This window comes from Hippocampus bargibanti, linkage group LG06, assembly GCF_051943395.1.
Source record: "Hippocampus bargibanti isolate YZ-2025 linkage group LG06, ASM5194339v1, whole genome shotgun sequence".
Lineage (NCBI taxonomy): Eukaryota > Metazoa > Chordata > Actinopteri > Syngnathiformes > Syngnathidae > Hippocampus > Hippocampus bargibanti.
In genome coordinates, this window is record NC_142739.1 from 21,401,045 (window position 1) to 21,425,766 (window position 24,722).

Below are 24,722 nucleotides of genomic sequence, written 5' to 3' on the forward strand. Positions count from 1 at the left end.
GCAGGACCCGTCACACTCCTACTTTCCCCTCCTGTTTTTCCTTTTCATTCCTCCATTTTCCGCAAGTGACATTTTGATCGCAAGCATCGCCATTGTCCATGTTCTGCTCTCCTGATTCTACATGCCGCCCGGCTGGAAATTTGCATTGCCTCAAAGACCCCCTTACCGCCCTCGTCAAGGACCCGTCGCCCGAATCACTGTGTCATGCACCTTCAAGTGTCATTTTACACAACAGGAGCTACGGAACAATTGGATTGGGGGACGTTGATGCTTTTTAAGAGAAAAGCACATTTCACCTTCTGGTATGCTCAGTCGGCTTCATTCTTAAGGCTCGCCACATGCTTCTAGTTCGCACACAAACACACCTGCCTCACTGCCAACTAAAGACCTGCTGAGTCATGCTGAGTTCCTATCACACAGTTGTTCACGTTGTGTTTGTATCAGATTTGAAAGGAACTGCGTGATATGGAAGAGCAGTGAGGATTTATGCGTCGTTTGTATCCTCATATCCTGGATCCACCGTACTGCATTTGCAGAAATAAGAACACAACTGGTTAGCACAACATTGGCCTCATGATTCTGAAGGTCTGCTTTTCGGCTGTCAGGCATAATCCTCGTACCTCCAAAATGATTAATTTTCAGGGAAAAAAAATCAATTTGTTACATTTGGAATTGTTTCTTGTGCTGGTATGCTGGTGTGCTGTTTTTTTTTTCTTTTGACTTCAAGACGGCGCCGCGAGAGTGGCTGCCTTTCCAGCAGCTCCTGTGTTTTGGTTTTCTACTTTCATTTCTTTCATAACTTTGCTGCTGTGAAATGTAAATTTCTCCACTGTGAGACTAATAAAGGCAAATCTAATCCAATCACATAGTTTGTGGACTGACTTTGATCCATACTGCCTCCAAATTTGTTCAATTGCTTGTCTTCACACACAAAAAAACACACATTCAGGAAAACAAAACGAAACAAATATAGATCAACTTACAACAAAGAATAATGATATACATTGTTTTTTTGTGTTTCTTCAACCTTGCTCCACAAAAAAACACCCCCTCCCCCAAAATAAATACATTAATACCTACCTACATACATACATACATACACACACACACACACACACACACACACACACACACACACACACACACACACACACACACACACACACACACACACATACGTACATACACACATACATACATACATACATACATACATACATACATACAGTATTATTATTATTATTATTATTATTATTGTACACACACACACACACACACACACGCGCACACACACACACACATACATACATATATAAGTACAGAAATAAACATGTAAATAAATACATAAACACACAAATAAATAAACAAATAAATACATGCATAAATAAATTGTGTAATATTTACTACATCCATACATTCATTTATTTCAATTATTTCACTATTTATTTCACTTGCATTTCTATTATCATAATGCTAGCCAGTGGATATCATTCGACAAACACTTTCTGGCACACCTTTCAAGTCAGTATGGCATTGTAAAATTGTACTTTGTCCCAGTTCTATTTTACACTAGTTAATTTGCCTTTCCTGTCATTTCAAAAGAATATCGTCGGTGTGGGTAATAACGGTTTTATGACAGCGACATACTCAAGCCAGGAACAAATTATTGACTTTGAATTATTTCCCATGGGAAAACTTTGAATCGATCGCGCACCTTTTGCCAAATCTTGCACAGAAACGGCAATAAAACAAAAATATTGCTCATCCTCCTGCTTGGCTGAGGTAATAACTGACTGTCAGGCAGGTTTTACTTTGTGCATATTATTGTGGCGGAGAGCTGCACTGCATCATAGTGAGAAGGCTGTCCCCGTCAATTGAAGGGGAGTAAAACAGTAAAATAGGATTGATGCATTTGAGTTGGAAGGTTTTGCTAAAAATGGAGTGCAGAAGGACCTGGTCAGCCGTGAAGATCAATGTGTTCAGATGCACTTTTATTCTATTATGCCAATCGTTCTCAAATGGTGGGACGGGCTCTCCATTGTGTGATGTCAGTGGTGGGTGCGGGAGTGTGAGACGAGGGAACATGCTTATATTTTTTTCTTATTTGATGTAAATGTATGTATGTACTTTATGTATGGACTGTATGTACTGTTTTTATATGTCTATTTATTTATTCATCTATTTATCCATTTATTTTCATTTATAGGTGTGTTTCGAGCAGTGAAACGGACCGAAGAGCGCAAGTACGAGCATGTATGACATTCTTACAAGCCCGGCAATAACAACCACGATTGGTGATCTGGAGGCGAAATTAAAGTGAATGACTAGGGAAAAGCAGTGGTGACAAGAAGGGTGCGTTGACTCTAAGGAGAAAGGAAGGGCGAGGCTGATGGGGCTGAAACGCATCAGGCCTAATGAGGCCGAGCATCCCACGAGGTGAGACGGCAGGACAAACATGGCGTTGATTTAGTTGACAACGTGGAAGGAATGACTTGTGATTACAATGAAAAGTAAGTCAATGGCAAAAGACAACCTAGTCGACTTAGCTCGACTCATGCGTGCTGAGAAAAACAAAGGAAAAAAACGGGGTGAATTTTGGGGACGTTGGTATTTTTCTGATGCGCAACTACTACTACTTGAACTACATTTCAAAAGTCTCAGATCGTGAGGAACAATATTCGAGATTAGCGTAGCATTTTACAATCATGATGTTTTATTTTAATAAAATATTTAAAAAATCTATAGATGTACAGTAAAGTCTCGTTATATCGATATCGGATATATCGATAGTCCCGGTTATATCGATACTATTTCTATGCACGCACGGAGAAAATTACATGCAAACAGGGTCGGATATATCGATAGTCCCGGTTATATCGATATTTTTTCGGACTCCCTTGAATATCGATATAACGAGACTTTACTGTATATATATATATATATATATATATATATATATATATATATATATATATATATATATATATATATATATATATATATATGTGTGTGTGTGTGTGTGTGTGTGTGTGTGTGTGTGTGTGTGTGTGTGTGTGTGTGTGTGTGTGTGTGTGTGTGTGTGCGCGTATGTACGTGTGTACGTGTATGTATATGTATGTATATATGCATATGTATACATGTGTGTGCGCACGCGCGCAGGGCGGCGGTGTCTCCCACTAACCCTCCTTCTTTCTGAACCCGAACAGCTATCGATCCCAGCATGCCATGCGACAGAGTGTGGATCGATCCTCCTGGATTCAATCGTGTCTCGAGTGAGTCAAGCCAATTTATTGTCTGACAACGTCATCTGCGGTGCTAAATGGAAAACGTGAGGACAACGCGCCCGTGAGGGCCGCCACGTGAATTACAAGTACGAGGAGGTCAGCATCGTGTGTGCGCGTGTAAGTGTGCGTGTCCGCGTGTGTGTGCGTGTGCGACACAATGGCAGAATAAGTGTTTCCAAATGGATCTGTGCTCATATTCCAAAATTACATGTCAACTTTTTAAATTACTTCCTTGTTAAAAATGTAAAATTCGTGTGCGACACAATGGCAGAATAAGTGTTTTCCAAATGGATCTGTCCTCATATTCCAAAATTACATGTCAACTTTTAAAATTACTTCATTGTTAAAAATGTAAAATTTAAAACACAAAAACAAATACAGTACATACAAATATTAAAAATTATTTTGAAAAACAGATGGGTCATAAGATGACATAAAAACGCTGGTTTCCAAAAGTGAGTTTAATGACGCAAAGATGTTTAATGGTCTCAAACCAATTACCCTGTCGCAACGAAATTTTGATCATCACTGTTTGCAACTATTTTGTTTAAAAAATGTCTGGCTAACGTCTTTGCGACTGTTTGCAAAATAATTGAACAAAACCTGACAATAAATAAATAAATAAGTAAGAGCTAACTCTTCACTGCTCAGTGAGTGATGTAAATGTTGTCATGAATTTCAGGTAGCACAGCTCCTGGGACTGGATGTCGCAAGATGGTTAATGTCCTACTTTTAGATTTAAACCCAAACTTTCAACTGAAACAAAATACCCTTGCCCAAGGATGCGAGGATGCTTTCAGCGAAACAAACATCAAAACAAAAAAAAGTGATTATAATTGAGGTGAGACATGTCATCTATTTCATTCAGTGAGAGCTTTACCAGTCGTTTCCTTCTGCCTTCGAAATCAGTAGGAGAGAAAGTGATTCCATTTGCCCAAAATATGCATGATAGGTTCATTGAAGAATTAACAAATTTTATTAATGGATGAATAGCAATAGTTTTCTGTTGTCGCTGTGATTTATGAACTCATTCACTGCCAGACGTAGCTGCTCTGCGATTGGCTAATGCCAAGCATCTTCATGGCATCCCATTGGCTTAGAGGGACCTCTATCGTATATGACGATATGTTTAGACAAATAATTAGGTGTCGTTGTATCTTCCTTGTTCGTTAAGTTTTACGTTAACGTGCAGTTGGGCTTAACTCATTCACTGCCAGAGGATGTGCAAAAATGTGTCTACTCCAGTGCCAGGGTTTTTGTCATTTTCACTGAAATTCCCAGACCCACTGAAGAGTGAGTTTTAGGATGACATAAACATTAATTTCAGCGTAAGAAACCTTTCTTTCATCAGAAAAAAATAGTTAATTCCTTAGTACAATGCAATACATACATATTGGTTTATATAGTGGTTTAACAACAGCTGAAGCTGTAACAAAATGCTAACATGGACAAAAGGCAAATGCTGCCCCATCATGGAAGGGAAAAATATTGCCAGAGGCCATGGCCAGCGCTGTATCGGCACCCCCCGCAAGAAAAAACAAAACCCGAACAAATTCCACGTCATATTTTTAATTCCCGAATAAATTCGGTAATGGCAGTGAGAGTAAAGATGCTAATTTAATGAATACTGTCACACCTTCCCCCTCCCCCATACATACACACACACGTGCACTCTCCCAAGTATACAGACGACTAAAAGAAGACGTATCATGAGAAATGTTTTACTAGGATACAAATTGTTCACTTGGATATAAAGTGACGGACCACCCTTAAAGAGTCAAATTAAACAACATGATTCTTAAATAAATCATTTATTTACAAGTTTTGGAAAATGTGTCCATGAGCAAGCTGTGTCGAATTGTGTAATGTAACAATGTAACAAGGACTAATTTACATAATAAGTGTGACCCAGATTTGTTAAATTAGCCAGTGGCAGCTTCACACACGTACCAATCATTTGCAGCCTGGACGGAGAGTGGTGAACATCTGTTGTGGGTGGAACTAACAGGATCTCCGGATGTCGCCCATCACGCCACAATGAGCTGTTAAATTTGTTGATAGTCTCTTTTAATAACAAGTTGCTCGATGAGTCCCAAGTTTCTATATAGAGTGATACCTCGGTTTATGAACCTCTTGGCTTACAAACCTTTCGGTTTACGAACGTTAAATTTATGAAAATTGTACCTTGGCATACGAACTTTTTTCAGGATACACACGGAGCTGCCACAATGAGTGATGTGTCGTTCGCAAACGAGCTCGTTCTCCTAAAAGAAAATGGCAGCCGGCTTGTTTTGGTCCTATATTCCCTGCCCCCAGGCTTCGGTTAAAGCCAATGATTGGTAAGAACGCAGCAGTGAGGGGGGAGGTGGTTTAAACATTAAAGAGACAGGCAGACGACAGAGAGAGAGTGACAAAACGGATAGAAAACAGTGAAATTTGGACTAGTGTCAACTTTGATAGTTCAAAGGCAGAGTGTAGACTGCAAGGTTAAAATTCCCATCAATCAGGCTCCACAAATAACCCGCACTAGCCATCAGTTCAATTTGAAATGAAAAGACAAGCAAGGTAACCAGCTATTGATGATGTTTCTAGTGTGGCTGCTTGCATCTGTTGCAGTTGCAATATCACAACTTCCAAGATGTACAACCCAGAGCGCCTTGAGACACGTTATGCAAAAAGCTATCCATTCCATCATGGCATCAATGACCATCACAAAGGTAATTAAAATGACTTTATTATACTGTACAGTTTATTCCTTTAATTATAATAGCATAGCACATTTATCATACATAAAATAAGGTATATTTTGTGTAGTTCTAAGGCTTAGAAAATTAGAAAGTAGAAAATTATGTTTTATGGGGACCCGGTAATGGATTATTCTCATTTTAATGGTTTCCTATGGGAAATGAATTTTTGGGATACACACTTTTTGGCTTACACAGTCTGTCTGGGAATCAATTAAGTTCTTAAGCCAAGGTATCACTGTATAGCATAACAATCGTTACCGTATTTTTCAGTGTATAAGGCGCAGTGTAGTATAAGGCGCACCCCCAGTGAATGGTGTATTTTAATAATACACCAATAAGGCACACCTTCAATGAATGAAAAATGCTTTTCAAATACAATATAATAGTGTATATACATAGATAATACATATGGACATATATATTTATGTATATAGCGCTTTAACATTAGCTGAAGCGAGAACAAAGCACTAACATGGACAAAAGGCAAATGCTGCCCCTTTGTTCAAGTGAAAAAACATTGCCAGAGGTCTAACCAGCGCTTTATCGGCACCCCCCGCAAGAAAAACCAAAACCCGAACAAAACGGGAATGGCAGCGAATGAGTTAAGTATATGTTGACATAGTCACGTAACCATTGATGACATGATTGATGCTTTATTCAGCAGCGAAAAAAAAGATGGACGGTTAGGGGGGCGGACATCCATGATCGTGTACAGCAGTGGTCCCCAACCTTTTTTGCGCCACAGACCGGTTTAATGTCAGACAATATTTTCACGGACCGGCGGATAAATACAACAAAATAAAATGTAACATAGTTTCTGCCCTTAATGGTCTATGGTCACCATGGTAATGTTTAAAAGACAACCGACATCTCCGGACAAGTTGTGTCCATAATTTGTAAAATGGCTTCAAATGACTTCTACTGAGCGTATTTTAATAAGATTGCACCACATATAGCTATATTTTACGTTTTAAGACTCTCTCTGAATATTCAGGAAGTCTTGTTTTTGAGTTGATGACGAGTCCGTACGTGACGTCACGAAAGGACTGCCCCCTGACAGAAAAAAGACACATTGTAGCAGTCCTTCCATCACGTCAATGTATTTTGCTGTACATGTTTGGTCTGAGAACCGTGTTGCACCCAAAAGCCGCCAGAAGAGGGCACCCAAGCTCCATATAGGGAATTTATCAGCCTGTGGACGCTGAGGTGGCCACTGGGGGTCGCCATTTTGTGCCTCTTTTTTTGGGTGAGAGATTTTCCCCCAATGTTGCCTCAAAATGGCACATATAATTCTTTAATCGATTGCAAACATGTATGCTTTCCTCTTCACAACTATTTGAATCATTCATAACTGGATGTGTAACAAGAAAGCATATTCTCCTAATCTGAAGCCATTGTTTTGATTCACAAGCAATGCAAAACGTCTTGGCGTGACGTCACGAACTGGGGGCGGGACTTTCTGAAAATGCCCAATTCGCATTTTTTTGCAGATTTTGCATTTGACTAAAAATATCATACTGCATGTTTTGGCTATTTTAGATGCTATAAAATGTTTTTCTGATGTCAGTTAAAAAACAAAAAAGTGACGTCGGTTGTCCCTTAAACGTGCCTTCAAAATAAGATACACCACCAAAACAAGTACAATGCGCATGAAAAATACAACTCACTACAACTGAATCAGTTATGTATTCTTTCTGCGCGGCCCGTCACCAAATGAGCCACGGACCGGTACCGGTCCGCGGCTCGGGGGTTGGGGACGTCTGGTGTACAGGCAAGAAAGTGTCAATCACGAGAGTTCCGCTCCTCTTCTTCATTTTCGAGAAGGTAGGCTGGCTGGTAGCGCTTTACCCCTCTGCCATCGACAACCTGCAGCGCCGCGTTTCGACATGTGTTGTCCATGCTGCCCAGTGATGTGTACCTATGGCGTCGTCGTGAGGGTGTTTGGGGGAAAGCGGGGGGGGGGGGGGGCATGCAGTTAAAGATGTGAATGTAAATGGAGGAGACAGTTGATACATGAAATAACAGAGTGAGTGTGTTCTTACCCTTTATCATAAAGAATGCAGTAGGGAACATATAATGTCCTCAAAAAGGACCAAATGTCATGATAAGTCCAGTCCTGCGTTGAAAGAAGTCAAATTGAAATGGAATTAGAACTGATGTGCATAAGAACATTTGATTTCTGTATTTTATTTTAATTACACACTGAACATTTTAACTTTGAGGACTGTTCACATGAAATACAGTCAACAGGATGTTTACCAAGTAGCATTTGTGATGCTAATTGGCATCACATACATTTTTATTTATTTATTCGTGTGACATCTGGGAGAAAAGTCACGAGTTTGATCATAAAGATAGGAAAGTAAAAACATTGTATATTGCCAGCCGATAGAAGTTTCTTGAAAGAGAGAATGTATCAAAAACAATATTGCCAACATAGCGAATCTCTGGAAATGTGACTGTTAGAAACAGCTCGTCATTGTCACGTTAAACCTACAACAAAGTGTCAGAAAAGAGAGAAAACATAACGCAGTGTATTTAAATTTAGAAGATAGAAATGTTGATGTAAGGTAAAAACAACCACATGGACACACATGACTAAATACGACTACTACTACTAGAATATAGCGTGGAAACGGGTGGTAAAGTTTGTGAAATGTTAAATTATTATACTGGTGCTACTTGTAATTGCAATATTTTGACATTAAAACGTATATCTTCATTGTTGGGTTTGCATTTTAACTCATTCACTGCCATTCACAAATTTATCCAGGAATTGGAAATATGACAATATGGAGTGCCATTCCCGAATTTGTTCGGGTTTTGTTTTTCTTGTTTGCTGGACATGGCCTTTGGCACAGTTTTTTTTCCTTTTCAACAAGGGGGCAGCATTTCCCTTTTTTCCATATTAACGCTTAGTTCCAACTTGAGCTGATGTTAAAGCACAACATAAACCAATATGTATGTATGTATTGCATTGTATTTTGGACAGCCACCCTCATTTCAAGCTAATATAAATCCAGAATGTAAGAATTAACTCTTTTTTTTCTGATGAAAAAAGAGAGTCTAATGTTTCTTACACTGCATTGAATGTTTATGTAGTCCTGAAACTCAATATTCTGTGGGTCCTGGAATTGGGAGTGAAAATGACAAAAACCCAGGCACTGGAGTGGACACATTTTTGCACGTCTGGCAGTGAATGAGTGAGAGGAAAATAACAATTCAGTTCCAAGCATCACTGATGCAAAAATCTATAGCATCAAAGTCACTGTTGTGCATAAAACATACCAAAAAATGAACAAATGAACACAAATATGTAAATTTGGAGCTCTTAGCTTTTCATTGGACAATGCAATAGATGTTTGTAATTGTTTATTGTTTGTAAATGTATTTATGTTGGGTGTGTCACTGACCAGTAAAGGGTTAACTCTCATGTACGGCGGCCAGTCAGGGTCAGTGAGACACATGGGGGTTAGCGTGTGAGAGTAAGGGTCGGTTCTCCTGGTTCCCATCAAGATGGCTTTGAGCTCGGGTCTCCTTTCCTGCACATCGCTTAGCGCCTGCCGAATACTGCCCTCCACAGAAAACAGATCCAGGTCATATCTGAGGAAGGAGAATTGCCAGATAGTTGGACTGATAATTTCTTTGCATAAGATACCAAAAAAAACAGTGTTGCGTTTGTTGTTCGACAGTCGTGCTTGTTCATATTTGTGTCAAGAGCGAGCCAGACCTTATCTCAGCTGACTTTGGACTAGTGGCAGGGTACCGTATTTTCCGGTATATAAGGTGCACCAGAGTATAAGACGCACACCCAGTGAATGGTGTATTTGCAAACGTTTTCCATATATAAGGCGCACCGGATTATAAGGCGCACCTTCAATGAATGAAAGGTTTTCCAAATATAATACATTAATATATAGAATATTAGCAAATATAAAGCACACCACATTATAAGGCACTACAGGAAAGGCTGGGGTGACGCACTACTTCTACGGGGGAAATGGAGTCGGTGTTTGCTGACAGTAGTTGCGAGATCTGTTGTGGCTCTATATGACATCACATATAAGGCACACCTGCGTATACGGCACAGGGTCATCTTTTGAAGAAAATCAAGGCGTTTGGGTACGCCTTATACACCGGAAAATACGGTCCACCCTGGGCTGGTGGTAAGCCAAGCAACCAGTCACATGCACATTTTCACCTATGAGCAATCTCGCTTTCAAAAGACTCTAAACTGTTTTTTTGTGATGTCTGCGGACGCCAGAATATGTGATGTCCAGTTTCAAACTCGCAACCTTTTGATCAGTAGTACGCGAAACTATAAAAAAAACCAGCCAGTTGGTTTTGTTCAATTTCCTTTTAACACATTCACTGCCAAACGATGTGCAAAAATGTGTCCCATTCCAGTGCCAGGGGTTTCACTCATTTTCACTCAAATTGCAGGACCCACAGAATATTGAGTTTTAGGACTACATAAAGATCCATTGCAGCGTAAGAAACCTGAGACTTTCTTCTTTCATCAGGAAAAAAAGACATCATTCCTAAATTACAGTAAAGTCTCATTATATCGATATTCTCGGGAGTCGGAAAAAATATCGATATAACCGGACTATCGATATATCCGATCCTGCGGCATGTAAATTTTCTCCTTGCGTTCATAGAAATAGTATCGTAATAAGCAGTACTATCGATATAACCGATATCGATATAACGAGACTTTACTGTATATGGGTCTGGAGTTATCTGAGCTTGAAATGGGGGCGCTGTATAAAAGGCAAATGCTGCCCCCTCGTGGGAGGGAAAAACATTGGCAGAAGTCTGACTGCAGCTTGATTCGCACCCCCCACCCACAAGAAAAACCAAAACCCAAACAAATTCAGGAATAGCGCTCCACGTCATGCTTTTCAATTCACGAATAAATTCAGGAATGGCAGTAAATGAGTTAAAGTTGCCCAATTTTTCGTGAAAAAGGAATTTTGATTTGAATCTTTTGCGACGCTTGTTATCTGCTGCTGTACGTTCGAGACTGTGTTTATGCTGTTTGACAAAAAGGGGAACTGAGCAAAACCGTAGACTGCTACATTAAATTGTATTGTATTGTATTAGCTTTTTGGGCTAGCCTCTCTGCCGTCATCATTGTTGTCTGCATTACGGACAATATTCTATCAGAAAAAATGCTGCTTGTAAGCTTTTCTAAAAGCGCTCATTGTCCCATCCACTTGTGTTATCTGCACTCTTTCCACCAGCATTAAGGTCTTCATGATGATGAAACACTGTTTTAATTTAGTTTCCTGTTCAAAAAGTGCAGATGAAAGCTATGGCGTACTTGCCGCTCCATTCATAAGCAATAACACAATGCGTTCAGTCATAAGGTGACCTGATGATTAGCTACGGAAATTATTTTCACATTCAAAATGTAACATTTTCCAAATGGATTCATGTTGATTCCACTTAACAGAAATTTTAGTCACCATCAGATTTAAATGAGTCAACTGTTTCTTTCATTGTTGCGCACACTTGAGCCGGTTAAGCATGGTGGGTGTGTAAGATGTCATTATGGGACAATTGCCGTAATTTGAAGGGTGTGCACGACTGGCGTGTTACAAAAACAAACAACTCTTGTTACTGCTGTTACTGTTACTGCTACACTTTCACTTATATGACAGTAAATACTGCATTTTCTAGTGTATAATGCACACACAAAAGCCTTGATTTTCTTCAAAAGATGACCCTGCATCTTATACGCGGGTGCGCCTTATATGTGAAGTAATATTGAGCCACATCAGGTCTCGCAAGTACTGTCAGCAGCCACCGACTCCATTTTCCTCTAGAGAAGAAGTGGTGCGTAAACCCAGGCTCGACGGTGGCGCCTTACACGTAATATGGTGTTCCTTATATTTGAAAAACTTTTGTATATTTATATATTTGGAAAACATTTTTCATTCATTGATGGTGCGCCTTATAATCCAGTGCGCCTTATATATGGACCAAGTTTGAAAATACAGTGATACCTTGGTTTATAAACCCCTTGGCTTACGAACTTTTCGGTTTACGAATGTTAAATTTATAAAAAAATTACCTTGTCATACAAAAATTTTTCGGGATACACACGGAGCTGCCTCAATGAGTGATGTGTCGTTCGCGAACGAGCCCGTTCTTCTAACAACAAAATGGCAGCCGGCTTGTTTTGGTCCTCTATTCCCCGCGCTCAGTCTTCGGTTAAAGCCACGTGATTGGTCAAGAACGCAGCAGTGAGGGGAGGTGGTTTAAACATTAAAGAGACAGGTAGACGAGGGAGAGAGAGTTTCAACTTTGATAATTCAAAGGCAGAGTGTAGACTGCAAGGTTAAAATATCCCATCAACCAGGTTCCACAAACAACCTGCACAAGTACACCTGATGCAAAAAGCTATCAACCCAGCTAAACAGTACACAATTGATGAGGAACTACATACAATTATCCCAGAGAAAGCACCTACAACGGATCATTCCTCATGACGGTGAAAGAAGGTTACGTTCCTCATCAAGTGTTTAATGCTCAGGAAACCGGCCACTCCATTCCATCAAGCCAACAACGACCATCACAAAGGTAAATAAAATGACTTTATTATACAGTACAGCTCATTTCTTTAATTATAATACCATAACACATTTATTATACATACAATAAGGTATATTTTGTGTAGTTTTAAGGCTAAGAAAATTAGAAAGTAGAAAATTATGTTTTGTGGGGACCTGGGAACAGATTATTCTCATTTTCATGGTTTCCTATGGGAAATTAATTTTCGCCTTACACACTGTCTGGGAACCAATTAAGTTCGTAAGCCACGGTATCACTGTATACCATTCGTTGGGGGTGTGCCTTATACTCCAGTGCGCCTTATACACTGGAAAAAACGGTCATGTTAAATTGTTACATTATTGTACTTTTATTAGCATGAAGGGGATATAATCTGAAAATGGAACCACGCAAAATTTATCACTATTCTAAGTTTTGCTATAAAGATTTGTAGGAAACACTCGTCTGCAATAATTACTGTATTTTCTGGTGTATTAGGCGCACTGGAGTATAAGGCGCACCGGAGTACAAGGCGCAATCCCAGTGAATGTCATATTTTTCCATATACGTACTATAAAGGCGCACCGGATTATAATAAAAAATAAAATAATATAAATATAGAATCAACTTTAAAATTCTTTATACATTTAAAGCTATCCATAACCTTGCCCCACCCCGTGCTTATCTGACCTTCTGCAAATTTATTTTCCCTATTGTTCCCTCAGATCCTGTTACTCCCTCCATCTCTGTGTGCCTCCCGCCCTGCCCGTGTCAGCTCGATGGATGACAGAGCTTTCAGCTGCTCTGCCCCCAAACTCTGGAACTGACTTCCTCCCAACATTCGTAACATTGATTGTCTTCCCACCTTCAAGTCCCATCACCTATTTCAAATTACATTTTCTGTGTAGCTCTATCTCGTGTTTGTATTTATAATTGTATTTTATTTATTATATTGTATCTATAATTGTATTTTATTTATTATTGTATCTATGCTTGTCTGTGACTGTAATATATCCTTGAGAGCTTTGAAAGGTGCTTAAAATGTAATGTATTCTTCTTCATTATTATTATTATTATACTATTATTATTATTATATTATTATTATTATTATTATAAGGCACACCATCAATGAATGAAAAATGTTTTCCAAATATAATACAGTAAAGTCTCGTTTATCGATATCGGTTATATCGATATTACTGCTTATTACGATACTATTTCTATGAACGCAAGGAGAAAATTTACATGCCGCAGGATCTGATATATCGATAGTCCGACTCCCGAGAATATCGATATAACGAGACTTTACTGTATATAAATATCTAAAAATGTCCAAATATAAGGCACAACACATTACAAGGTGCTACGGTACAGGCTGGGGTTATGCACTACTTCTTCTACAGGTGGGAAATGAAGTCGGTAGTTGCTAACAGGAGTTGCCAGACCTGTGGGTTAATATGACTTCACATAAAAGGCGCACCTGCATAAATCACGCCTTTTGTGTGCGCCTTGCACACCGGAAAATAAAGTACCCTTATTGTACTCCGGTATTAGAATCAGAATCAGAATCATCTTTATTGCCAAGTATGTAGGACACACAAGGAATTTGTTTCCGGTAGAACACGCTGCACGAGTATCGTTGTCAAAAAAACTGCTAAGTGGCACTATACAGTTCCATTTTGGCTACTGTTAATGTTACATGTTGTTACTGTTGGCTGTTGTTAGTTAGTTCTAGCTGTCCATCATAGGTGATGATGACGCTTGCTCCAAGGGAGGGGATGTTGGGGCAGGGGGGGGGGGGGTATCGACAGTGTCGCTGGGCCACTTCTCATGGGCATAGAGCCCAATTCTTGAGCCGCAGACATGGAACATGAGAGGCCGGATGGCAGGGGGGTACCAGCCACCCGCTGGTGCCGTTCAATGCGTCTCTCTAATTGTCTTGGTGGATTTGATGTATTTCAGAGACTATCCTGGCACAAGTGTTCTGCCAGGTTTGTCGGTTGGAGGCCAAAGTTTCGAGCTGCGTGGTGTTGATGTTGGCTCGTTTGAGGAGGTCCCTGGTGTAGTCCTTGAGGCGTCGCTTTTGCCCCCCTGCAGAGCGCTTTACGTCTTTCAGCTGTCCAGAGGACTTGGCGGGGCAGGGGGTGATCGGGCATGCGGATGGTGTGTCCAATCCGCCGAAGGTGTTTCTTTGCAACTGCCGCTTCCATGCAGATGGAATTTGTGCGCTGAAAGATGTCTGAGTGGGGAACTCTATCATCCCAGGACAGGCCATGGATCTTCTGCAGGCTGCGGATGTGGAAGGCCTCAAGGTAGTAATGTGCCGGCGGTATGTGGTCCATGTTTCTGCCCCATTAGAGGAGAGTTGACAGACATACTGCGTTGTATACGGCAATATTGGTTCCAATTCTCAGGTTTCGGTTCATAAAGACTCTGCTGCGTAAACGATGACGAGGCTTTATTTATACGTTTGTGTACTTCAATGTCAAGGGAGCAATTGGAGGACAAAGTGGAGCCAAGGTAGGTAAAATGATCCACTATATTTAGTGAAATGCCATTGATGTGAAGGCTGGGTGATGTGGGAGATGGAGACACAGGTTGGAACATGAGCTCTGTTTTTTTGATGTTGATCTGGAGACCAAAAGACTGGTACAAGCTAGAAATGGTGTTGAGAGCATGCTGCATAGATTCTGAGCCGTGAGCTAGTATACCACAGTCATCAGCAAACTGAGAGCAGGGACCTATCATAGTAGTGTCCGGCACCGCCATGTCTGGACATTAGGGATATATATTTAGGGCCGATACTACCAGTAAGACTTTAGTTCGCTGAAGAAGCATCTTGGATAAGAAGCGAAACATCCGACACCTACAAAAAGTACAGATGACGGCTGAAGAAACCTTTTCATCGATGGACCACTCCTGTACGACTGAGAGCTTACACAGACGTATCAGCATACTGAAGTTCGCAGATGTGGCAGATATTTGTCTTTGTGTGGGCCTGGAGCCGTCTGATGTTGAAGAGGCTTCCATCGCGTCCGATGCCTTTGTGAAATAGGCACGTGACGGCAGAAAGGAGGATATGAAAGAGCACTGGATCCCAGACACAGCCCTGCTTCACCCCAGCGTTCACCCCGAAGAGCTCTGACTGGAGCTCTCCGAAGAGTACTTGCATCCCGTTATGCAGCTGCTGGAGGATGCAAAGAAACTTGGGTGGTACCCCAAGTTTGGAGAGGTGTTTCCATAGCAACTCACGATTGACGGTGTCAAATGCTTTGTTGAGATCTATGAAGGCAATATAGAGGTCCAGGCGATGTTCTCTGCTTTTCTCCATAAGCTGCCTTAATACAAAAATCATGTCTGTGGTGGATCTTGTCTTCCGGAAACCACACTGCGTTTCTGGAAGCACAGACTCTGAGAGATGCTACATGCATCCCTGTGCCCACCGCCATTCCACATCGCCACAGGATTTTAGGTATTCATGGGAGGGGGGCGGGGGGAATTGGGGCAAGAAGCTTGCGCAAAGGTAGAGATTAAGGTGAGGGTGTCGGTGCACAGTCCATACTTCCACCATCTTCACTCTTACCAGGTGAGTTGCTGGTGACATGAGGATAGAAACTCGTTCACTACCCTTTCCGTAACCTCTCCACGTCATATTTCTGTGCCATCCTAAACTGAAGGCACATCGTAATCAAGATTTTTCATCTGTAACTAATCTTTGCAAATATATGTGACCTCAAGGGGGAAATGTTTTGAGTAAAATCACACAATGGATTGCGGTCGACCTCACCACTGTACTCAGTTTGAATGCAATGTGTGGAAACGCTTGAGAGGAAATTGATGACTTCACCTTTTTATCGTATCCTGAAGGAAGCGTTCCATTTCGGAGAATGGAGAGACAATGCGAATGTAAAGAGCTTTCACCTTGTCTTTACTGTCTGGGTAGCGCCTGAGAGCAGAAACGGGACATCAAATCAAAGAAATAAAGGCAATAACAAGGACACGGATTTCTCGTCACTATTTCCCGGAATATGTCCGATGTCATGTTTTCCCTTTCACAATTCTCATTTCATCTCAATGTCTCAGATCATTTGTCTTGTCTATAGCTCAAGAGTTTCAGCGCTCCTTTTTTTGTTTTACCTCTTCAGCGCCGCGTAGTAGAGATGCAACAACGCTGTGCAGTCCTTGCCGCCGTTAAAGCCGACGCAGACTTCCTCCATGGAATACTGATCCAACGCCGCCTCGACTGTTTTCAGCGCGGATGCAACTTTCTCACCCAGCGGTGTGCCTGCAAGGAAGGATACCCGACGTGGGAGATTATTCAAAAATGATGGTGCGTTTTGTAATACCGTTGTTCTCGCAATCGCCCTTCCATCTGAACAGAGGTTTTCATCATTTAAAAAGTTCAAATGGTTCGTCATTGGGGGAGTTTTCAGTCCATGGGACGTCGGTGGAGTCAGACCAGACAAATCCCCACCCAATGGCCAGTTATATTCATACATTTACAATTTTTTAAACAATTTTATAAGTCAGTATGTCAAGCAAAAAGGTGTAAAATAAAAATGCAAAAACATTCCGGATAATTTTAAAATTACGGATGTAATTTGATCATTTTAACCAGACAATGTGCAAAAAAAAACGTGTCCACTCCAGTGCCAGGGGTTTTGTCATTTTCACTCAAATTGCAGGACCCACAGGATATTGAGTTTTAGAACTACATAAAAATTCAATGCAGGATAAGAAACCTTCGACACTCTTCTTTCATCAGAAATAAGAGTTAATTCCTAAGTTATATGGGTCTGGAGTTATCTGAGCTTGAAATGGGGGCACCTGTACAAAAGGAAAATCTTGCCAGAGGTCTGACTAGAGCTGTATCGGCACCAAAACACAAACAAATTCGGGAATGGCGCTTCAGGTCACATTTTCAATTTCCGAATAAATTCAGGAATGGCAGTGAATGAGTTAAGAATGGATCACTCTGTCTGTGTTTTTTTTAATCAAATGACTCAATAACATGATTCATGAATGATTCAATAACAGAACATTATTTCCAAATGATAGTGCAAATAAATAAATTTTAAAAAATCATTAATCAATCAGTGAGTGATTTGGTCCCAAATGTGCTTGTTTTTGATATGCACATAAAATTTGAAACAACTACTCCCATTACTTTGAAATGTTGACAAGCGGGTTCAAAGTAGCAGTAAACTGCAGTTTAATATGACCCATGGAAAGTAAGGCAGTTATGATAATTATTACGATTAAAATAACTTGTTAAAATCATTGTAAGTTACAAAGCATATCTTGGTTAAGAATCAAAAGGAAATTGGGCGTTGTGATTGACGATCAAAAAAAAAAAAAAAAAAAAAAAAAAACTAGGTGAAAATACAACAACTACGGATGCAGATGGGTGTAGCTATAATCACAGGAACGTTGGAAGTAATGACCAGTTGCATTTTTTATCATTTGTTTTGATGCCCTCCTTCAAATATTACTTCCCGTGAATCCGGTCCCTGAGGGGGGAGAAAAAAGTTGTTGCCCGCTGCTTTGATTTCTCTTACCGCTGTTGGCCAACATGTACACTTCAGCAGTGGCGATGGACACCGGGTCCTTCACTAAAGGCACCACGCTTCCCTGAGGCAGCTCCTCGATCAACTGTGCCCGAGCTTTGTCCACCTCCTCCTGGCTGTCCGAGTCCAGGACCAGCCTGACTCGGTGGTAGTTGCTCAGCCAGTCAGGGTAAGAGCCGAGGGCCACCTTGTGACCCCAGGAGGCCTGCAGTTTGGTGAGCAACGGGGCAATCCCGGCCTCATCCTCAGCCACAAACACCTTAAAAAAATCAGTATTTATACAACAAATATTTTTATTTGGAAACAGATATGATCATTAGGCGTACCTCACGAGTGTGAAAAGTGGTTCCTGAGCTTGCAAAGAGGTGCTCCAACCCATTAAAGGCTCTTTCCATTAGAGATGGGATTCCTGGGAAGATGTATACATTACGGACACTCACCTGTAAAAAAATAAAGAAAGAAATAGAAATAAGTAAATAAGATTAAAAGAGCCTTAATAGACAAATGCATGAATGGATAGATTGACAGACAGATAGATAGATAGATAGATAGATAGATAGATAGATAGATAGATAGATAGATAGATAGATAGATAGATAGATAGATAGATAGATAGATAGATAGATAGATAGATAGATAGATAGATAGATAGATAGATAGATAGATAGATAGATAGATAGATAGATAGATAGATAGATCATGAGGTGTGATTTAAAAAAAATAATTTGATACTTGTGGTTTCCACCATCAAGCACAAGATTGTTGAAAATAATTGCTGGGTGTGATGATGGGCTGGAATACAAACAAATATGACGCTATCACTTTAAGAAGCATCAACGTGCATTTCTGGGAACAAGCATGTAAAGCTGTGGTTTACTCATTCACTGCCCAACGATGTGCAAAAATGTGTCCACTCCAGTGCCAGGGTTTTTGTCATTGTCCTTCTAATTCTTAGACCAACAGAATAGTAAGTTTTAGGACTACATAAAAAAATTAATTCAGTGTAAGAAACCTTGGACTCTCTTCTTTCATCAGAAAAAAAGAGTTAATTCCTAAATTATTCGGGTCTGGAGTTATATAAGCTTGAAATGAGGATGGTTCTCCAAAATACAATGCAATACATACATATTGGTTTATATAGCGCTTTAACAACAGCTGAAGTTGGAACAAAGAGCTAACATTAAAAAGGGGAAATGCTACCCCCTTGTGGAACGGAAAAAAACATTGCCAGAGGCCATGACCAGCACTTTATCGGCACCCAAGCATGAAAAAACAAAACCCGAACAAATTCGGGAATGGCGCTCAATGTCATATTTTCAATTCCTGAATAAATTTGTGAATGACAGCGAATGAGTTAATATGATCTTATTCTCATTGTGCAAGGATAGGTGCAAACTCAATGATTTAAAAAACGTTTTGGAAACAAAGAAATAAGTGTTTTCTGTTCACGGATTTCACGTGCTGGTCGCGTTGCTTGTGATCTTTCTAGGCGGCATCGCATCGCAATTGGCATAAGCATACACTTAGTAGAGAACGATCTATATATTATCCATCCATCCATTTTCCGTACCGCTTCTTCCTGATTAGGGTCGCGGGGTGCTGGAGCCTCTCTCAGCTGTCTTCGGGCACAAGGTGGGGGACACCCTAAATTAGTTGCCAGCCAATCGCAGGGCACACAAAAATGTACAAGTCACTCTCACACTCACACTTAGGGACAATCTGGAGTGGTCAATCTGCCTGCCATGCATGTTTTTGGAGTATTTATTTATTTATTTATTTTTACGTTTGATGCTCTGAAGATTTTCTCCATGGGAAATATGGAGGAGCGCAGGAAATGTACCATGAAGTTGAAAGTGATAGAAATAAAAGCAGAAGAGCCAATATTTTTTATGATCACTTTTGATTCACACACAAGTTGCATAATACCATACTGGACCGTGCGTAGTTTGGTATTAAGCGATTGTGAAAAAAATCAAATTGTGATCTTCTGTTGTTGTTTTTTTAAACACATCCGTGCAGAGGCTAGTATGCAAAAATACACACCAATTGATCACCCACCAATGGATAGCGCATAGGTTTTCCTGTCTGTGCATCTGTTCCAAAGTTGAGTTTGGCTGATCTGGGCACCATGGCTAACTTCATGGCCGGGCTGCCTTTGTCCACCGCCCCGAAAAATTCCTTTACCAGTCGTGACAGCTCAGGGTGAGGATAGACCTCCTCCTGGAAGGCCATAGCAACACTCTCAAATGTGATGTCATCATGGGTGGGCCCGATGCCTCCGGAAGTGATGAGGTGGGTATGCTGGGAAGAAAGGAGAGCCACTTCTTTGGCGATGACCTCCTGGACGTCCGGGATGACAGTTATGCGCTGGACGGACACGCCGAGCTTGCGCAACGCTCGTGTAAGAAAGGCGCTGTTGGTGTCCACAGTGTGGCCCTGAGATCAAAGATGGCTGTCTGAGATCATGACTTAAAGGACAACCGACGTCTCCGGACAAGTTGTGTCCATAATTTGTAAAATGGCTTCAAATAACTTCTACTGAGCGTATTTTACAAAGATTCCACCGCATATAGCTATGTTTTACGTTTTAAGACTTGCGCTGAATATTCAGCAAGTTTTGTTTTTGAGTTGGTGACGAGTCCGTACGTGACGTCACTAAAGGACCGCCCCATGACCGTAAAAATGACACATTGTAGCCGTCCTTCCATCACGTCAATGTCTTTTGCTGTACTTGTTTGGTCTGGGGACCTCGTGTTGCACCCAAAAGCCGCCAGAAGGCCAGAAGAGGGCGACCAAGCGCCATATAAGGAATTTATCAGCCTGTGGAAATGGAGGTCGCCATTTTGTGCCTCTTTTTTCGTGTGAGAGATTTCTCCCCAATGTTGCCTCAAAATGGCACAAATAAATTCTTTAATCGATTGCAAACATGTATGCTTTCCTCTTCAGAACTATTTGAATCATATTCATAACTGGATGAGTAACGAGAAAGCATATTCTCCGAATCTGAAGCCATTATTTTGATTCACTAGCAATGCAAGACGTCTTGGCGTGACGTCACGAACTGGGGGCGGGATTTTCTGAAAATGCCCAATTCGCAGCTCAATTTTTTTGCAGATTTTGGACACTTTAAGTCATTTTTATTGGTGTTTTGCATTTGACTAAAAATATCATACTGCGTGTTTTGGGTATTTTAGATGCTATAAAACGTTTTTCCGATGTCAGTTAAAAAACAAAAAAGTGATGTCGGTTGTCCTTTAAATGATTACTTCACGGTCTCGTTGGATCAAATTCTAATATTCGGAAAGGGGAGGAGTATGACATTATGACATTGGACTTTCAAAGACTTGTCACAATGTCTTATAATAGGATGTATGGGGAAATGTTTAGAATCCAAGAATAGCTGTCAGATTTATAGTAAGATTCATAGCGTAATACCCATCCCTTCTTTTTCATGAAGGCCAACAATGAGATGCGTAATTTCCTGGCTAGCTGGGTGTATCATGAACCATATAGCATCTATCTAAATCGTCATATATGTTGTCACCTCTGGAAAATATAGATTTCAAGTTTTAGGAACTTTACAGGAAGCAAATTACAGTAAGCAAATTCTAAAAGATCCAACTTTTCCCCCCTGTGGTGCTTCACCTTGAGTATCTCATCCCCAATAATGAGGATGGCAGCAGTAGGAGCCTCTCCATTGGCAGCGGTAGTGGACATTGCTACTTTGCCCACCTGAGCTGCCAGCCTCCTCAAACGCACCACTGGCCGACTCAGCTTCAAAAGACCTGAGCTACGAGACACAACAGGAACATGTGAGTGCATAAACAGTATTAGTCAAGTATTCTAGACAGTTCACACCCATTATTTAACAATACGTCTGTGTACCTATCATAGCTGTGTCCGGCGCCACCATGTCTGGACATTAGGGATATATAAATGGGGCCGATACGACCAGTCAGACTTTAGTTCGCTGACGAAGCCTCTTGGATAGGAGGCGAAACGTCCGAAACCTTCACTTTTGTACAGATGACGGCTGAAGAAACCTTCTCATCCATTATTTAACAAGTTTCAATACAAAAGATTTGCTTGTACACAAATGTGCCCGTTTGTCGTACATTATGGCAGAGGTGGCTCGATGGTCAAGTGGTTGGTGTTTCAAACCTCATTGACCAAAGGTTGTGGGTTCAAACCAGGCCTTACCATATGGTGTTCTCTTTGTGAGTCTTCTCCTAGATTTTTTTTTCTATAACATTGATGGTTTATATAACTCCAACGTGATGGTGGTGGTATTCAAAGTCATTTCTATCCGCTCTGAGGCCCAGTTACTAAATGTAGGGCCCACTCTTTTTTTAATTTTGGTCACCTAATTTAACTCCAAAAACATCGCACAGATTCACCAGAACTTGTTCTGGGACACATGAAAGTGCCAAATTGTTAGAAAGGCTTCTCATTACGATGCACTCTCACCAATAAGCGCGATTCAACACCAAATAGTTGTGTACACTCCTCTTGTACCAGATCTCGTTTGATTAGTGCTGCGAGGTACCTAATGCGGATGCCAGTGAGTGTATGTATGACATGGAATTTGAATCTTACATCAACATGAAGAGTCCATCGGGAGTGTCTGTAATATTTACGCAGCTCAGCCCTCCTTGTATTTCTTAACGGCTGCTACAAGGAAGCACCTTGGAAGAGAGACATCGAGGGGAATGTAAGTTGAGCCAGACATATGATCTGAAACGAGTTTTTCTCCTTCTCTCCTACAGTTGGAATTTTAGGCACTTTAGGATGACTTTCTAGACGAACATCAACTGCAATGTGACTTCAATTGCTTCTCGTGTAATCCGTCTCCATGCTTCGAGTTGCAAGAGCCGATGGTAGCATATTAGCATTGTGGGCGTCAACCGACATAACGCCATTTTTATTCGTTGGAAACGCTTTACTGCCGTACTCTGCTCACGGGTAATAAAATGAACTACATTGTGTATTCAGAGTTCCTAAATTCATACTGTTGTATGAATACTAAACTTACTGAGGTCGCGTGTGTTCCTTTCCGAGACATCTGCGTGACGCCATTCAACCGACATAACAGTCCCTGTCCAATCATCAAGAAGGAGAATGGGCCTTTTTTTGCAAGAAAGCCAATCAATTTGCTGGAGGCGGGTCTTAGTGAGGAAATGCGGAAGTAAACAACAACCAAAAAAGGGTCAGTCTCCCATATATCTGAAGATTGTGGGAGCAAATACTTGTAAATTATTATATTTAGATAAGACGAGCCATAACTATTCGCAGCAGTTTGAGTTGTGACCGATTAACATTTCATTTGACCAATGTTAGTTATGACAGATTGGGTCGAATAATGACTAGGTACTGCACGAGTGCTTAATTTACTCGCTTAACCTTGGGTGCCTCTTTTGGTCAGAGACGCTACTACACGATTTCGACATTCTGAATAATCATTGTCTGTTTGGAGTAATTTGGGAGGCCTGCGGGTGGCGCAATACATGCAATGTTAGACTGGATGAAAATGTTGTTTTCCATACTGAATACTGTACTGTACCACCGTGCCTTACCATATACCATGGTGAAATTAGTTGCAAATAACATACTGTATTTATGAAACATTGTAAATAACACTGTTTCGGTCAGTTGCCCAAGACAGTGACACCGTTGACTGTTACTACGTCACTTTCAATGAAATAGTGCATTACAAAACACGTAGGAAAAGTTGTGCTTGCTAAAAAAATCCATTGTCATGTTAAAAATTTGGAATTACAATGTAATGTAATATAATGTTTATGTTATAATTGTTCAATTAATTCTATTCACATTTCTTACTTACATTGAATAATTATTTTGAAACAATTATGTCTAACGAAGGGAAAATGATAAAAACAATGCAATTCGGAACGTGGTTAAAATGTCACCATTCATAGCAAATTTCAAAAACCAATATGAATAATAACGATAAGCAGATCTGCGCAGGCAGTGACCTGAAAGGAAATTGACACTTTCAAATTCTTTTTTTCCGCGTTGTGCAAGTCTTGTTCGCATTTTCGGGTAATTTCAATTATGTGCGCGATGGGATTTCTGCTCTTACGCAACCTGCCTGTTCGGCCAGGTGTACGCTGCGCACGCGCACAACAACACATTCGCGCGCTGATGACGTCAAGTTCTTATTCGCGGAAGTCGTGACCGTGTTGGGAGGAGGAAGGGATGGGGGAGGGGAGTGGGAGGGGAGAGGAGAGGAGGGGCGGGGGCAGAAAAGCGAGAGGAAAGAAGAAATACAAGTCATATCTCTTATGAAAAGTTGAGAAAAAGTTGGTGGACGTTCCGACCTTCCACCTGCTGTCCCGTTCCATGATATTGATATTATAGACGTGAGTGTGTACAACAGCGGCGGAAGTTCTGCGGGCAGGGAGAGGCATAAGGAGGAAGAGAGCTGGTGAGTTCAAAATTGACCACTTCTCTCTCTCACTCTCTCTCTCTCTTTCACGCTCTTTCTTACTCTCTCTCTCTCTCTCTCTCCCCCTCTCTCTTTCGAGAAACTGTTTCTGGACTCGGAA

General features: G+C 40.8%; 1 protein-coding gene across 5 annotated transcripts; it reads right to left on the reverse strand.

Moving 5' to 3' along the window:
• Nucleotides 1-6,668: 6,668 nt before the first annotated feature.
• Nucleotides 6,669-23,257, reverse strand: flad1 (flavin adenine dinucleotide synthetase 1). 5 transcript variants are annotated; one of them, XM_088997984.1, is made up of 11 exons: nucleotides 23,189-23,257; nucleotides 22,753-22,841; nucleotides 21,802-21,946; nucleotides 20,215-20,592; nucleotides 18,483-18,596; nucleotides 18,148-18,415; nucleotides 16,727-16,874; nucleotides 16,437-16,535; nucleotides 9,445-9,634; nucleotides 8,074-8,147; nucleotides 6,669-7,949 (listed from the first exon to the last, which is right to left on the reverse strand). In XM_088997984.1, the coding sequence occupies exons 2-11, from the start codon at nucleotides 22,758-22,760 to the stop codon at nucleotides 7,814-7,816; spliced, it is 1,560 nt and encodes a 519-aa protein (XP_088854110.1). In that variant the 5' UTR covers nucleotides 22,761-22,841; nucleotides 23,189-23,257; the 3' UTR covers nucleotides 6,669-7,813. The 5 variants fall into 5 exon arrangements, with proteins under 5 accessions (XP_088854110.1, XP_088854109.1, XP_088854111.1 ...); XM_088997983.1 differs by having other exon boundaries at nucleotides 20,200-20,592; XM_088997985.1 differs by having other exon boundaries at nucleotides 20,200-20,592; nucleotides 21,802-21,941; nucleotides 23,189-23,253.
• Nucleotides 23,258-24,722: the final 1,465 nt, after the last annotated feature.